This window comes from Athene noctua, chromosome 3, assembly GCF_965140245.1.
Source record: "Athene noctua chromosome 3, bAthNoc1.hap1.1, whole genome shotgun sequence".
Classification (NCBI taxonomy): Eukaryota; Metazoa; Chordata; class Aves; order Strigiformes; family Strigidae; genus Athene; species Athene noctua.
This window is the reverse complement of record NC_134039.1, coordinates 42414457-42430197: the sequence shown is the minus strand read 5'-3', so window position 1 is coordinate 42430197 and position 15741 is coordinate 42414457. Positions and strand designations below refer to the sequence as shown.

General features: G+C 43.1%; 1 protein-coding gene across 8 annotated transcripts in view; it reads right to left on the bottom strand.

Annotated features, from left to right (window-relative positions):
• Window positions 1-12392, bottom strand: part of PPFIA2 (PTPRF interacting protein alpha 2) — a 365675-nt gene extending 353283 nt beyond the window's left edge. For all 8 annotated transcript variants that reach the window (XM_074902784.1, XM_074902788.1, XM_074902785.1 and 5 more), the window contains exons 1-2: window positions 12159-12392; window positions 1-251 (exon numbers count right to left, since the gene is read on the bottom strand). In XM_074902784.1, coding sequence (XP_074758885.1) covers window positions 1-249 — 249 coding nt within the window. In that variant the 5' untranslated portion in view covers window positions 250-251; window positions 12159-12392. The remainder of the gene's footprint in view (window positions 252-12158) is intronic.
• Window positions 12393-15741: the final 3349 nt, after the last annotated feature.

Genomic DNA, 15741 nt, shown 5'->3' with positions numbered 1-15741 from the left:
CTGAGGCAGTGCTGAGTTAAGCTGTCGCTGGAGGGAGTCTCTGTCGTAGATGACATCCTGTAGGCGTTGCTGAGCAAGTGACAAGCTTTCCTGTGTCTCCCGAAGAGTATCAAGGAGACGGTCCCTTTCATCCAGCATGTTCACCATCAGCTGCTCAAAGTGAGAATCCGAGTCCGAGCCACTGCTTTGGGACCCCCGTTGACTCATCGGGGTGTCCTCGTTTATCGTTGGCATCACTTCACACATCATGTCTTTAAAAAAACACAAATCAAGGAAAAGCTCTTCAGCAGAAAAACATTTGAGGGAATTTCATAAGAGGAATTAATTCTGTCACATGGACACAGTAGATTATTGCATTGTTCCCTCTTTCAACTTTGTGCTTTCAATGTTAATCAGATGGTCGATAGACAGGGATTAAATACAGTGACTAATTCCACACAGCAAAGACTTTGAATGTGCGTCCGAAACTGAGAGAATGACTGGAAGAAGATGGAGGGTAACAGAACATTTTAAATTAATTTTCGCAAATAATGCTGTCTTAAAATGACAGAAAATACTTCATCTGCAATTGTAGCCTCCTTAATTGTTGATTTTGTCCCCTCTCTTACTTAATGTCATTGTTGAATTGTTGGTATTGATGCCAACAGCTGCCATTAATTGCCAGATTTTTTTCCTGCTCTAGGCATTTCTGCAGTACAGCTCAGGCTAACCATTGATCCAGTATCATGCTGCCTTAACAATGCCAGGTTAATCTATTTTTCTATCTAGTTATTCCCAGTCTTGGGAAATTTTTCTCTAGTGAGCTTGTTCAGTAAGAGGTCAAGAACTAGAAAGTCTCTGCTAATTACCAGCCCTGTGATATCTTGTGCAAACTGCATTACCAGGGACAGAATCACTGTTGTTTCCAAAAAACAGTCCTGAGCAAATAATATCACCTAGTTCCATTCTTCCATTATAAAGCTTCTTAGGTAAATCTCAAGCCCTCAATTTGTGTGTAGGGAGAACCATAGGCTATGAAATACTGGGTTCAGCCGATGGAAAAGAAAAAAACCAAACTGAAGATATGACAGGTCTCAGAGGTCAGATTTTTTAAAAAAATAAGAAGACTGTTTTAACAATAGATTACATCTCCCCAGTGACAGCCACCCAAAGAATAGAAATTGTTTTTCTAGTATGAGTGAAGAAGTACAGCAGAAGTAACTTTATACATAGTTAAGGGTTAATTTCTGGAAATTCTGGTATTGTAGTAACTATTGGAAGCCTTTTATCTCAGCAAGTTTGGTTCATCTAATGGAAGTTACTCAGGAGTACTGTGGACCTTCTAGACATGAACTTTGTCTACAATAATTGTGATTGACACACTTCCAGTTAAGTGTGCCATCATGTAACATTCTCATCATTTCAGTCAATACTATGACGGATTAACTCTACATATTCTTAAATCTGATCTGCTTTCCAAAGTGGGAAAATGAAACTTGTGAAAGTAGAATTTACAAAAAATGGAAGATCTAGCTGTTACAGAATGTAACTTAAAGACAGGCCATACACCAGGGAACAGAGGAGCTAAGACACCTGTATTTAATTCATTAAAACCATCTCCTCCTACTATCACTAAGTCACAAGAAAACCTTGTGCTAACTCTGCTTGCTGCTAAGATTTACTGGGAAAATTACAGAGCTTTGCTAACGTTAGCTGGCCTTGATCATATTCTGAATGCTCATTCAGAATTTAGTATTCTTAATTTTAATTTTTTTGGCAGATGTGGTAACTAGCAAAGTTGGCACCAAACACTGGTATTTCAGCATGAATTATCAGCTACTACTGCATAGTTTTCACAGGCAATAGCTTCACTACTGAAGTTTCAGGTAGTGTTTGATCCTGTTTTTAAAGTGTCTGGACTTGAGGCAACATCAAGTTTGCTTGTGGCTATTATCCACTTAGTAATTAGGTGCAAAAGAAGAGTTAATAGCTTGAAGTGACAGATACTGAAAAGTTCCTCACATCTCCAATATATTTAGGTCAGGTGTATTTACTCAGGATGATCTGATTTGATGCTGCATATCTCCATTACTCATGAGGTTCAAAACTTTCTATTCCAGAAACCTTTGCCTCTCCTGAACTATACGCTCGACTAGGAAGCACCCAATGGCTTTTCAAATTGAAATGACATTAATACATCAGTACCTCCATCATCATAAAAAAAAACCCTTTAAGTTTAAAAATATTTGCACCATTATCAACTAAACTTCATGGTACCTACCACTTGCTCTTCTGAGTATGGACAGTGTGTACTGTGAGGCACCACAGATGGGGAGTGACTAAACTCTGCAGCTGCACCAGCAGAAGGACAGTTTGAATAAACGAGTACTCATCCTCCTACACTTCAATTTCCCTTCAGAGTCTGAACAGCTTTCGAGGAGTTCTTGCTGATGTAACCACTCTGTCCACTGACCACAGACACCTTGAGATGTAGAACTATCATCAGGGGGGAGACACTTTCTTGCCTCCATGATCCTTTCACTATACTGTGGGAGTTCATTTCACTCCGCAAGTGGACATCACCTCTGTCTCCACCCAGGCCCCACCTGTGGGTTTGGGATGGTCAAGTTCACTGTGAGCTAAAGGGCAACTAAACCATCCAAGGCCATTTGCTCGGTTTAATCACACCCTTTCAGTATGCAGCAGGTGGCCAGAGACCAAAGTCTCTGCATGCTCATTCTTCAAGACCAAAGAAAATTCACATGATTGTCACTGAACTTCTCCTGCCTCATGATCATGGGCCATGCTTCCTGCCCCAGGGGATTCTCAGCAGTGAACCTTCATCACTCAAGAAATTATCTCCAATGTCCTGCACATGCAGATCAAGTTTATGATCTGAACAGCACAGCATACACTACCACTGCTCACAGGCAGTGGCAGAGACTGGTGCAATTTTTCACACATGATGGTGTGTGTATGTGGGAACAGGCAGGGAAACCTCTGGGCCGACAGCTGTTCCTACCTTAGCACCCTGTATTCAAGCTAGATAGAAACTCTTAAAGTCATTACGGGGATGTGGCAAGCCATATATATAAATGGTTGTGGGGCTGCATGGAATCCATGGCACTATTACCATGTCTTCTCCCCCTAAGCTGCTGCATTCAGGGAGGGGAGTGGACCATGCACTGTGCTTATTCTGAAAGCCTGGGATGCGTTATCCTGACATAGCACAAGTAACAAACTTGGTCTATGAGTAAGATCACAGAGAAGTCAGGGAATGGGTGGGCAGTTTCTGATGTACGCAGTTGCTGTTTGGAAGCTTTCTCCCACAGCTCACAGCGATAGGAGAATCTTTAAAAGGTCCAGAAGTTCCTGCAGTCAGACTGGTGAGGTACCTTGCTTTCTGGCAGTTTGGAGATCAGTGCCATTATTCCATTGGAATGACATGCCTCCTCTCACTTTCTGTACCCTCAGCTTGGAGACAAATAGAGAAAAGGAGACTAAGGGAGAAAAGGAGAGTTCACAGCTTTTGGAAGAAGGGGCTAGCCACTCACAGTGATTACAAAGATGCTGTGAGGCTGTGCAGGGTGGAAATCAAGAGGGCTAAAGCCCAGCTAGAAATTAATTTGGCCTTGGCAAGCAAGGACAACACGAAATGTTTCTATGTCAACAGAAAAAGAAAGACCAGGGAGAGTCTTCATCCCCTGCTAGATGCAGGAGGAAACATGGTAACAAGTGATGAGGAAAAGGCTGAGGTGCTTAACGCCTTCTTTGCCTCAGTCTTTAATAAGAAAACTAGTTGTACTGAGGGAATCCAGCCTCCTCAGCCAGAAGACACTGAACGACCCCCCCGCAATCCAGGAGACAGTCAGTGACCTGCTGCATCACACAGACACACACAAGTCTATGGGACCGGATGGGATACACCCGAGGGTGCTGAAGGAGCTGGCTGGGTGCTCGCCAAGCTGCTTTCCATCATTTACCAGCAGTCCTGGCTGACCGGGGAGGTCCTGACTGATTGGAAATTGGTCAATGTGACGCCCATATATAAGAAGGGTCGGAAGGATGATCTGGGAAATTACAAGCCTGTCAGCTTGACTTCGGTACCCAGGAAGCTGATGGAGCAGCTCATCCTAAATACCATCATACAACACATGTGGGACAACCAGATGCTCAGGCCCAGTCAGCATGGGTTTATGAAAGGCAGGTCCTGCTTGACAAACCTGATCTCCTTCTATGACAGGGCGACCTGCTTATTGGATGAAGGAAAGGCTGTGGATGTTGTTTACCTTGACTTTAGTAAGGCTTTTGACACCATTTCCCACAGCATTCTCCTGGCCAAACTGGCTGCTCGAGGCTTGGGCAATCGAACGCTTTGCTGGGTAAAAGGAAGCTGCAGAGAGCTGGGGATGAGCCTCTTTAACCAAGTTACAAGTGATAGGACCAGAAGTAATGACCTCAAGTTGCACCAGGGAAGGTTTATACTAGATATTAGGAAGCATTTCCTTACAGAACGGGTTGTTAGGTGTTGGAATGGGCTGCCCAGGGAGGTGGTGGAGTCCCCATCCCTGGAGGTGTTTAAGAGTTGGGTCGACTTAGCACTGAGGGACCTGGTGTAGTTGGGAACTGTCAGTGCTAGGTTAAATGGTTGGACTGGATGATCTTTAAGGTCCTTTCCAACCTAGATGATTCTGTGATTCTGTGAAAAGCAGTATGCTAACCTGGGCCACATCAGAAACGCTGGTAGGGCGTGCCAGAAAGGGATGCAATTATACTTGCAGCAGTGAAGAGCAGGGGAAAAGGGAATCCTGGGACAGGTCCTCACATGGAACTTTTGTGGGAGCCAGGAACAAGGACCCCACAACAACTCTGAAGGGAACCTGACTCCTCAGGGTGTTCCTGGGTCATCAACCCAGAAAAAAGGAACAAAATTTCGAACAACTGCAGGTGTATTGTGGGGCTCCCAAAGAAATATTTGTTACAGCTCTTCATGAAAGACATGTATGCCATGCTGTTCTGATTTACTACAATTTGTCTTTTCTTGCCTTTAGAAAATAATTATTTTTCTTTTTTTAAACTTTATCTGGTATTTATCACTCTTACACCTGCCAGGAGATGGATGCTTTTGATGTCCTGAGGCTGCCACCATTTAACACTTGTTGGCATTCAAGAGGACTTTCTGCGAGAGAATAGACATGTGAGCAATCCTGCATTAGAACAAGACTGATAAGAGCCTCAGCCTGAGCAAGAATGCAATAAGGACGTAACCCTGAATGAGGGGGGAGAAACTCGAGGAGACAAACAACCCCCGGAAGGGTTTGGGACGGAAGAGGAAGTTACACAAGGCAGGAAGCCTGGCAAGGCTGATGTGGCACCTTTTATGCAATCATAAGAAGGTTTAAAGCGCGGGCTAAGTTAACTGTCCAATCTTGAGGACTTGTACTGCATGTTACGTGTGCAGGAGAACATTATAGAAGGGCTTACTTAGTTGTAATAAACGGGCATTGCTTGATCACATTGGTCGTGTGCGTGCTCAGCTCTCCCGCAAACACTGTTCCCAAGAAAAGCTGGCCTTCTTCCCCACTTCCCCAGGACCTTATTGCACCCTTTCTGAATTGTCTGCTTGATAGCAGGAAGGAATCAAAATATTGAGAATATCTGAAGAATTTTAAAAAGAAAGGAAAAAAAAGGAAAAAAGAAAAGGGAGGTTCATCAAGAGGGGCTGTAACAAAATCTGGGGCAGGTAAAGCAGAGAAAGGACGAACAAAACCAACAAAAGTAGAGGAAGAGTGTCAGCAAACAGACTGATTACAGTTTAGTAGTAGAAGATTGGCAGCTGAGGACAAATAGCAGGGCACATATGCATTTGTATCTTTACATAGGAAGTGAATCACATCCGGGAGTTACAAGATTTCTTGACGTTTCCAGAGCCTTCTAATGGTGTGCATGTATTAGACAACCCTTGGTTAACCACATGATGATGTGGTTCACACATAGGGTCAGGACATTAGATTTAAGAGTCAGCTTCCAGTTTAATTACAGCTGAAAGCAATTTAGTTTGCACACACCAAACCAAGCCAACACAATGCAGATAGAAACAACTGAAGGATTCACATTAAAAGATAAAATAAAAATAATATTGCTATGAACAGTTAGGTCTGATTGTTAATGTGGTCATATCCTGAGTAATTTTATTTTTAAATTTCCAGTGGGGAAAGAAAGCAACTTCGGATTTTTTCTTCTATGCAACTTTGAATTTTAAACCTAATTTTGGTGATTAAAAATTGCCAAAATCACAACAATTTTTACTCCGGTTTCATAACATAATCAACTGAAACATTTCATACACTGAAATCAGAAGGAATTACTGTAACTACCTATTCTTGCCCCATTAATTGAAGACCATAAATCTGTGTTAAACTGAAATATATTTTATACAGGAAGGATTTCAATAATTAGACACTGAAAGTGATCTTTCTAGCAAAATAATTATAATTAGTCATTCTTTCTGTGAAAAATATATGCCTTTTTCAATTGTATTTATAGAGGAGACACAGTCTGATTCAATGCTGCAGTTTTTAAAGGCTCAAAATAAGCTTACTGGCCGGTGCACTTCTATTACATTTTAGACCTACCATGCCACATGTGTTTCTGTGACTTACCTGTGAGTTCTGCAAGTTACAGAACTTCTGATAGATACATCTCAGATCATTTCACTATACATGTATGAATCAGTTTTCATATAGACAGGTCAGATGCATCCTGGACTTACTGGATATATACAGTTCAGGAATAACAGATCCATGCATATGTGGCAGGTGTTTATCTCAAGTACACAGTTCTTACTAATTCCTGTAGATACCAATTCCATTCAGAACAAGACTCAGCAGGATAAAGAATGGACCATCTTTAAACTTCCTTTCTGTCCTCCATTCTTACTGATTTTCTAAACCATAACTTTTGGACAGACCAAATACAGTCATCAACTGACATCTGGATATTCCATGTTTGCTAATTGTGTTTATCAGCCAATGGTTTGAGATCCGGCTCCCCTGTCATACAATTGACTGCATATAACTTTATAACCAGAGACAGCCCCAAAAGATGAAAGATCAGAATGAAGTTTCCCAGTCCTCTATTCCTCTGAACTGGTTTTATACAGTTTAATGTGCTGTTGGTTCCTCATTCAACTCTGTGTGCACACTGAAATTCAGATGCAAAAATACATTCATTGAGTCTGTGAATGTATTTTAATCTCTCCATTCAGTCTTCATGTGCCAGCTCCTTTGTTAAGATTTTTGTTATCCCAGGATAGTATTGCTTTCATTAATCAATATATTCCCATCAACTGCTACAAGGAAATTACAGTTACCTATCTTTGATGAGTCCAATTAGGGAAAAAGAATTCAGAGGTTTGAATAAAGTAAGGATAAGTGAAGACAACAATATGCATGAAACATCAGAACTGCTTCTCTGAAGTTTACAACAGAAAACTTGAATTGCACTGCCACAATTCTAAACTGCAAAGTAACTTCTCATGTAATTATCAGGTAATGTGACAAAGTATAAGCAAAATAGGAGTGTATAAATATCTGCCTTAAACGTCAGAAATTTACAGTGATTTTTGAATCTTCTATTTATTTTCCAAACCTGCATTAAGCAACCTGATCTTAATTTGCAGTTGGCCCAGCACTGCGCAGGGGTTGAGACAGATGAGCTCCAAAGGTCCTTTCCACACTGAGTAATTCCATGCATGAATGTGAGAGCTTTAAGTTCAAAGAATTCACTCATTTACCACAGAGATTCTGAAATCTAATATACATTTAAATAAGGCTAGAAAGAAATTTGAAATAAAAAACTCCAAAAAAATCCCACATTGTGGCTCATCTCATTGCATTCATACAAAAAAAATCCAAACCCATGTTGATTTTATTAGGATGGCCCGCCTTGTGGAGAATTTGGGGCTCTATATACTTGGAAGACTTCTACAAAAATTGTTATTAAAAAATAAAAAATAAACCTCAGTTATACTTGATTACAAGTATGGCCATGTCTTCAGACATTGCCATTTACACTAAATGTCCTAATCTTGAGTGACGTTAAAAAAAACAAGCCAGAGAAATCTGAAAACATAACCACATGCGGATGGGAAACAAAGACATACTTTTTAGGCATCCAAATATAAACAAAAATCTGTGCTTATTTTTTGGCAATATAGGCTACTCCTTTCTTTGTCAGAAAATATGCACAGAAAAATACACTAGAATATTATACTGGATGATAAAATGCCACATCTCAGAACATTTTAAATTTAAGAGTTTGAACAGTCTTGAATAACTTCTATGGCCTCACTTATATTCTGGCTTTACTTATCATTCAAATGGTTTAAACAACAGAAAGTTTTGAAGAAAGATTTTAATGCTTTATATTTTATCACCTACCCAGTGAATCACAGTAAAGCAAATAATGAAAAAATATTTTTGGAATAAAGATTGAAAAGCTGCTGAAGCCTAACTTGTCAGGGGAACATATATGTATGGTATGACAGTAGCTCAGTAGTATATGCTCCTTCTAGAATCTAAAGGGAAGAAACAGTAAATATAAATAAATGCATTTCCCCAAAATTTCAACACTGACTTTGCTCCTATTCAAGGTCATAATCTGTTATCAAGTCAGTGTTTACAACATACATAAAGGCATGAAGGTCCTTCATATATTTAGGGAGTTTTCTGACTATGCCATTAATGAGAAATAAAAATATAAAACATCACATTCTCATCAGGAAAAAAAAAAAAAAAGCTTTCCTGACACCATCCTCTCAAGAAACAATCAATCAGTCAAACAGACAAACCACCAAGCCCCAAACAAACCCAAGCACCCAGAAACACAGACTTGCTTTCTTCTCAAAAGAAAGATACGTGGTGTCGAATTGAGCAAACTCAGAGATCTGTAACCAGCTATCAGGAGTCAACTTTGCAGAAACTGAGTGAATTCCCACTGAAGTAATTTACTAAGGATTTCTTTACCAAGACTCTGGTCACATAAAAGATAAAGGAGAAGATGAAGAAGGAGTACTTCAGGCATCCAGTTTGGTCTCCTAATGTGATACCTCAAATCCTACTTAATTATACTAGTGGTGCCCAACCATGCATCTAGCCAGTCATGCAGCTGTTTGTGCCACTACAGGAGAACTGCAGGCTGTTATCCCCAAAAAACTGAGTCAGAAAAGGAGTTGGGGAGGAATGGAAGTGGAGAGGGAACAGATAATGACCACCTTCATTAATCATCCTGGTCCTCAGGAGTAAGCGAGGAACAGGTCAGATAATTACAGTAGCATCAGCCTACTACTAAGTGGCAGCCATCTTGCTCTGTTAGGATATGACTGAAGGCACGCTGAGTTATATATGAGGGAACACAAGCAACCAAGAAAGAACATTGAGGGCGCTGGAATTTCTTTCAGTGGGTCTTAGGAAATGCAAGTGGTCGATTAAACACCTTTGTGCCATATCTTCAAGACCACAGAAGTCCACGATAACAGAATAAGCCCTCCTGTATGTTATTCTGTGCAATACTTCCTCTACAGCCAGAACTGCAAAGAGGAAGGAGTGGAGGGAAAGGTCTTAACAAGGTGACATACACTTCATTCATACCTAAACATGCATTCATTATGTATGTTTTTACTCAAAGGAAAAAAAGAGAAATTTTGTGTTCCTTTGACAGCAAAAGGCTGACTCGCCCTGTAGTAATACAACTTTAAAGTTATGCTTGAATCGTCTAAGTCAACAAAAATAACTTTTTAATTTGTTTCTCTTTCTTTAAAAAGGAAAAAAAAAAAACCAGCTCCATTGATAATGTATCTCTGCAGTAAAAAGTTTACCACTTTACCTGGTATTCTGAATGCAAGTAAAGCAAGCCTTCAATGAAATATGCATTTAAGTCACCAGCATTTTAATGTTAATACACAAACACCATTTCTTAGACTTAATAGGAGCTGCAGAGAATTACAGTTCCCTTGCTCAGGAAGAACGTGAAGTGCCCAAAACTCTCAAGGTCTGCAACCAATACTGAACTTGTGTAGTACCTTATGACTATCCCAAATCCTCTGAGAGGTTCTGAAGCGGAAGCAGGATTTTGACAAATTACTGCTTCCCTTAAAATCAAACAAGACTTTTAGGCAATGTAATAACTTTAGAAATCTTCTAATTTGAAACAAAGCCTAAATGCTTATTTTAATAGTAGTTCTAGACCTGAAGTGCTCAGGTATCATAGCCATACACAATGGCAGACTGTGAAGCAAAGTTCTCTAAACACATTCTCTTCCTTGTCCATTGTGTATCTACCGTCTACGGCAAAATCTATTCCTAATTGATTGGTTCCCAGTTCAGTGTTTTCTCCAATCATCTGCATGGAGCCTAATCCAACAACTGCATAAATTCATAGAAATTCCATCATGGACTTCAGTGGGTTTGGATCAGTGTAGATGGCTGGAAAAGTCACTAACATAGGCAAGCTGTCAACCTCCTGTCATTTTACTACCTCCAAACAGGACCATAAAAATCACAAGTGTGTGTTATGAATGACTAAGGAGCATGCTGGATTTTATATGACCGTTGACCACAATATTAGGAGAAATCACAAACAGGTTCCCCTCTAAACTCAAAACATGGAACTGGCAAAAAAGCAACGACTGTTTAAAGTGATCTGTCCTGTAAGAGGGGGAAAGAATGTGGTTCATTGTCATCGCATTAAACATTTTTCAGGTTGTATGAAAAAATGTCACAGCAAATCTGTAACATTAGCTGCATTATGCCTCCATCAAGAGTGAACTCAATATTAGCTCAATTAGGAATTCTGCAGCTCAGTTTAGACATCCAGATGAGTAAGTGGACAAAAATTGCAACAAACAGCACAGGCTATGCCCACCCTCGGGGTTATATAAAGCTCCTTTTCAGGAGCTATTCCACGAGCAACTAAATTGATAGCACTTCCCTTATATTATCTTCTGTCTACAGATGCTGATAATCATGAAGGAAACAGGTGTAAAAGTTCATCCTTAATACTGACTTTTCCTAAAACTACGTGAAATTTCTGTGGTACACATCCTATAAAGCATATGAAATGAAAAAAGTTGTCATCTTTCTTTTCATTGGACCCCACCCTATTTGACATCTTTGGTTACCTCAATTGTCCAAGAGTCTTGGAATTATTTAAAGTTATGTTGTAACAAACACCTCTGCAATCTAATGTAGCCTGGGAATATAATTTACCAGCTGGACTTCTTTCACTTGGGCATGTTCTGGGAATGAGGAGACAGAATCCTACTTAGCTTCTGCCTGACAAAAGCTCTTAGACAAGCATTCATTTTGCTCACCTTGAAGGCTACCACCTTAGATGTGAACCTAATTTTATTCCCTCACCTTTCCGTCCATAACTGGTTTCAAAAGCATGTTTTCTGTATACTCAGATGTTTGACTTTCACAGTAAGGTTGAGGAGTCATTTCAAGTTACTTGTAATTTTGCTGCAGGAAAAAGAAGTAGATATCTAACTACCATACATTCTAGCTAGTCCACAGTGACATCAGCTTGAAAACTCATTTCATTGGATCATTCCGGATATTTTGCATTTACAAGCTATATTTTTCAAATCGTTCAATAGCTACAGTGGCTGATAAATCCAGTTCTTACTGCAATTATGTCTTATCAGATGTTCTCAGCAAGATTGCTCTTAGGCAGCACGGTGTAATTCCATAAGGAAAATCCATCCTATTGTCTGAGTTGCATTACATGCATATTCCTCCTCCTAGTTAACTCCTTACCTGCCAGTCTCCACTAAACTATGATATCACCTTTAACAGAAGCATCCTGTGCTCCTTCCACACAGGAGGGGTGATCAACACAGTACCTTAAAGGAAGGACTCATTCCAGCTATTTGTTCTTTATGTCATCCCTCCGGTCTCGTATCTCCCTCAAACGCACCAAAAAAAAAAAAAAGAAGTTGGCTTCACGTTTTTTAGTCTGAAATTCCCCAACTCCCAACTCCCATTACAGAAATGCATTTAAATACCACACAAGTACTACAGCAAGAGGCAGACAGCAAGATTTTGCATTTGCACGTCACCTCTCGGAGAATATCGGGGCTAAGAAGGGAATGCTTAACTCAAAAATAGAAGGTTCAGTACCTAGTGGCTTTTATTTCGGCGTCTGTTATTTCACTTGATCAATAACAACCGCAGTCTCCACCGGCTTCGAGCGGGGACTCACACAGCCGAGCACTCCTGGACCATCTTCCTAGCAATGGTGACACAGGCGTTGCTCCGAGGAACCCCAAGCCCCCGCACCCGTCCTCCGGCAAGACTGGCTGCTTGGCACCTCAGCATTTTCTTCGGTCACTTCGTCAGCAGCCAAGAGGAGAAGCATCCATGGGAAAAATGGCATATTACAAATTTTGCTTTGGAAAGCAGAGCTTGGCTCAGACCATTGTCGGGAGCAGGAGGGGGGGGAACGGCTCTTAAAGCTCCAGCAGCCCCTTTCGAGCAACAGCATCTTTGCAGCTGGAGGCAAGCGATTACAGGGGGGAGGGGCCAGGGCGCAAGCATCTTTCTTTCATTTCTCATCTTTTGTTAAACTTAACTGAGCGATATCTGTCTTCTCTGGTTCTTCAGTGCCTCCCAGGCTAACTGAGCCTCTGTGCGTGACTCATGTCCACACGCACGCACGACTCCTCGCACGATCAAAAGCAAACGAGGTTTTCTGCTTCACAGAAAGAAACCTGTCCACAGCTCATCGCTGCAGTGCCGGCACCGTCCAGAGCCGGATCTCAGCCGTACCGAGCAGGAGCCGGGGCGCCGGAGTGGCAGCAGTGGGAGCTGGGAGAGCCCCGGCGGGTCACCCACGGCCCGCGCCCCAGCCTGCGCCGCCCGGGCGCCTCCGCTCGGCGGGGCAGAGCCAGCGGCACCCGGGGCACCGCCACCGGCTCCCCGCCAAGGGCCGGGGTCTGCCCACCGCCGGACTGCTCCAGTCCTGGCCAATTACTCGGTGATGCCTGTACTGAAAACGGTATGAGAGCTCCGAAGGGCTACATTCTGTAATTTAAGAGTTCAGGCAAACACCGGTACATCTCATCTAATCGGATATATAGTGTAATAAAACGTATCATCTGCTGTAATCCGACCATGACAAAGCAGTGGTAAAATCTGCTATAATCTGAGTAGTCCAGGCGTGTAATTAATATTACGCATTTAGAAACGCCAGGCGTGGGCAAGCGCCCTCCCCGCCACCGAGGCCCGGGCCGGGGGCCGGAGGGCGGGCGGCGGCGGCAGAGGCCGAGACGGAGGGAGCGGCCACGGGCGCTGCTGGGCTCGGCGAGCTCCGCGGCGGCGGCGGGGACTTCCCCTGGAAGCCGCTGCAGTGGTTTCCACCGGTCCTTAAATAAATTCTGAAGTAATCACGTCTGCTCCCCTTGCCTCACGCACGCAGCTTCCCAGAGGCAGCTTCTACTGCTGCTTCACAGCTCGCACGGCGCTAATTCCCTCACGCCCACTCCTTAGGAAAAAAAAGGGGGGGGGCGGGGGTAAGGGGGGACACTGGGGTGCGAGCCGAACCGGAGAGCGGCGCTTCCTGCCCTCCCCGCAGCTGCCGCTCCTCGCGGGCCGGCAGAAAGGGCGGCAGAGCGGCCGGGCGCGCGCGGGCGCGGCCGCCGGGGCGGCCGAGGCGGCAGCGCGGGGGGCAGCGGGCTGCGGCCCCTCAGCCGCCGAACGCCGCCTTCGCCCGGCCTGGCGGCGGGGGCCCGCTGCCCCCGGGGATGGCCCGCTGCCCCCGGGGATGGCCCGCTGCCCCCGGGGATGGCCCTGCACCCTCCCGCCCTGCGATCCGAGGCGGGCGGGTAGGAAGGGGATGGGGAGGTCGGGAGGCGGCGTGCTGGCGGGTGTTCCCCTGCGAACCGGGCGTAGAGAATAAAGGAGTAACAGAAAAGGATTTAAAGTCGGGGCTTTCCGAGCGTTCATTTGCAATTAAGTTCATCCCAGTTGGAGGACGATGTGTTGGTATCAACTACGCAAACGTGGCTCTTGCAAGAAACATTGCTTATATTTCTTCCACGTCCCCCAGAAAAGGTTTCGTCCATGCAGGATGGACTGTGTTGCTTCGGAAGCCTGAAGCCACTTCATCTGCCTTAGAAGGGTGCTGGAGAGGTGGGGGACCCGCAGCCAGCAGCGGGTTCAGGTTCAGCAATGCTTGCTGCTGTGGTGGCTCCACAGTAGGTTTGCCCCTGTATTGTGGAAAATGTAAATGCACGGGGGATGCACATGTACGGTAGAAGGCAAATCGCTGAGAAGGGTTGCCAGCATGGCCATTTCAGAAACAAGTGCAAAGTACCGGTGCTGTGCCAGAATTTGTTGCCAGAACTTGGCCTTCCAGCACAACGCATGGGTTAAAAGACCCAAAATAAAATAATTCTTCCACTCCAACTGTGCCACTATTCCAGGTGGCTTTTTGTCACTTTTTTTGGTCATTTTAGGTCCTTATCCTGACAATTTATCTTCAGCGTACAAACCATTAGAGCAGTTGCCTGACAATCACACTATAGCTGAGAGCAAGATTCATCATCCATCAGAGACTTACGCACATGGCTATCACAACAAATCTGAGCTTTGAGATAGGTGAGTGAGGAAAAACTAAGGAGCTCAGAAAGCACTTGTGAGAGTAAGCATGTTCAGCAGGCAGCCACACAGGCTGGCTGGTATGAACTTCTTCAAAGAAGGGCATATCTGATGGGGGGTTTTCATTATTTGGGTTTTTTTTTTCATTTCTGTGGACTTAAAGCAGACTATCTCTGTACAGTAAGTTACATCAGATCAGGATTTGCAGCTTCCAGCTCTAGAACTCAGCACTGTTATTTTTTATAACAACATCTGTATGCATGGAAATATCACTCTTTTCTAAGTATTGATAAAGATGAGTGTCACTGATGACATCCTTCCATCTTACTCCTTTCAAACAGTAGCTTACTGATTAAAGCATTTGCCAGGCATGTGTGAGATCTGAGCTCACTGTCCATGTTCACCAAAGGTGGTTGTTTTCAGCACTTGGCCTTGGAAAAGATTCCAGACCATGTTCCATGGATTGGAAGAGTCAATTACTTGCAAAGCTGTATAGCAGACAGGCCTCCTTCATGGTCATTCAATTTATAAACATTTGTGGAATTTCCTAGGAAGTCTGTTGTCCCCTCAGCTCCTCATGCCCATCCTCTCTACTGCCTTTCAATCATTAAAGCAAAAACCCAGCACAGAAAGGCTATTATTGCCACTCACAGTATTGTCCTAGTTGACCTGCTGCCCTTACCTTCTCTGTTGCCAGATTCACAGACAAGTAAGTGGCTGAAATACTGTGACACAGTGCTGAGGTTACCGCATAGTGCAGAAGCTGCCAATTAGTACCCGTGCTTTGTGGTACCAATTTAAACAGGAGCCTCCTTCTATTCAAGCAGGTAGACTTTTCAGGTCAGTGAGATGGAAGAAGAAGGAAAAACTCTAAAGAATGAAAAAAGAAGAACTATGGAAGAACCACAAAAACTGGGGTGGAGCAAGTTCTTTGGTCTTTGTCAGAATAGGGGAATGCTCCCTACAGTAGAGGGCATCTTTTGGTAAAACTCAAGTTCATGGATAATTTTGATCAAGAGCATAAAAGCATAAGGATATATTTTATGGAAACTTCGGTAATGAAAGGTACCAAATGCACTATTTAATTATGAGTTTAACCTTCCCT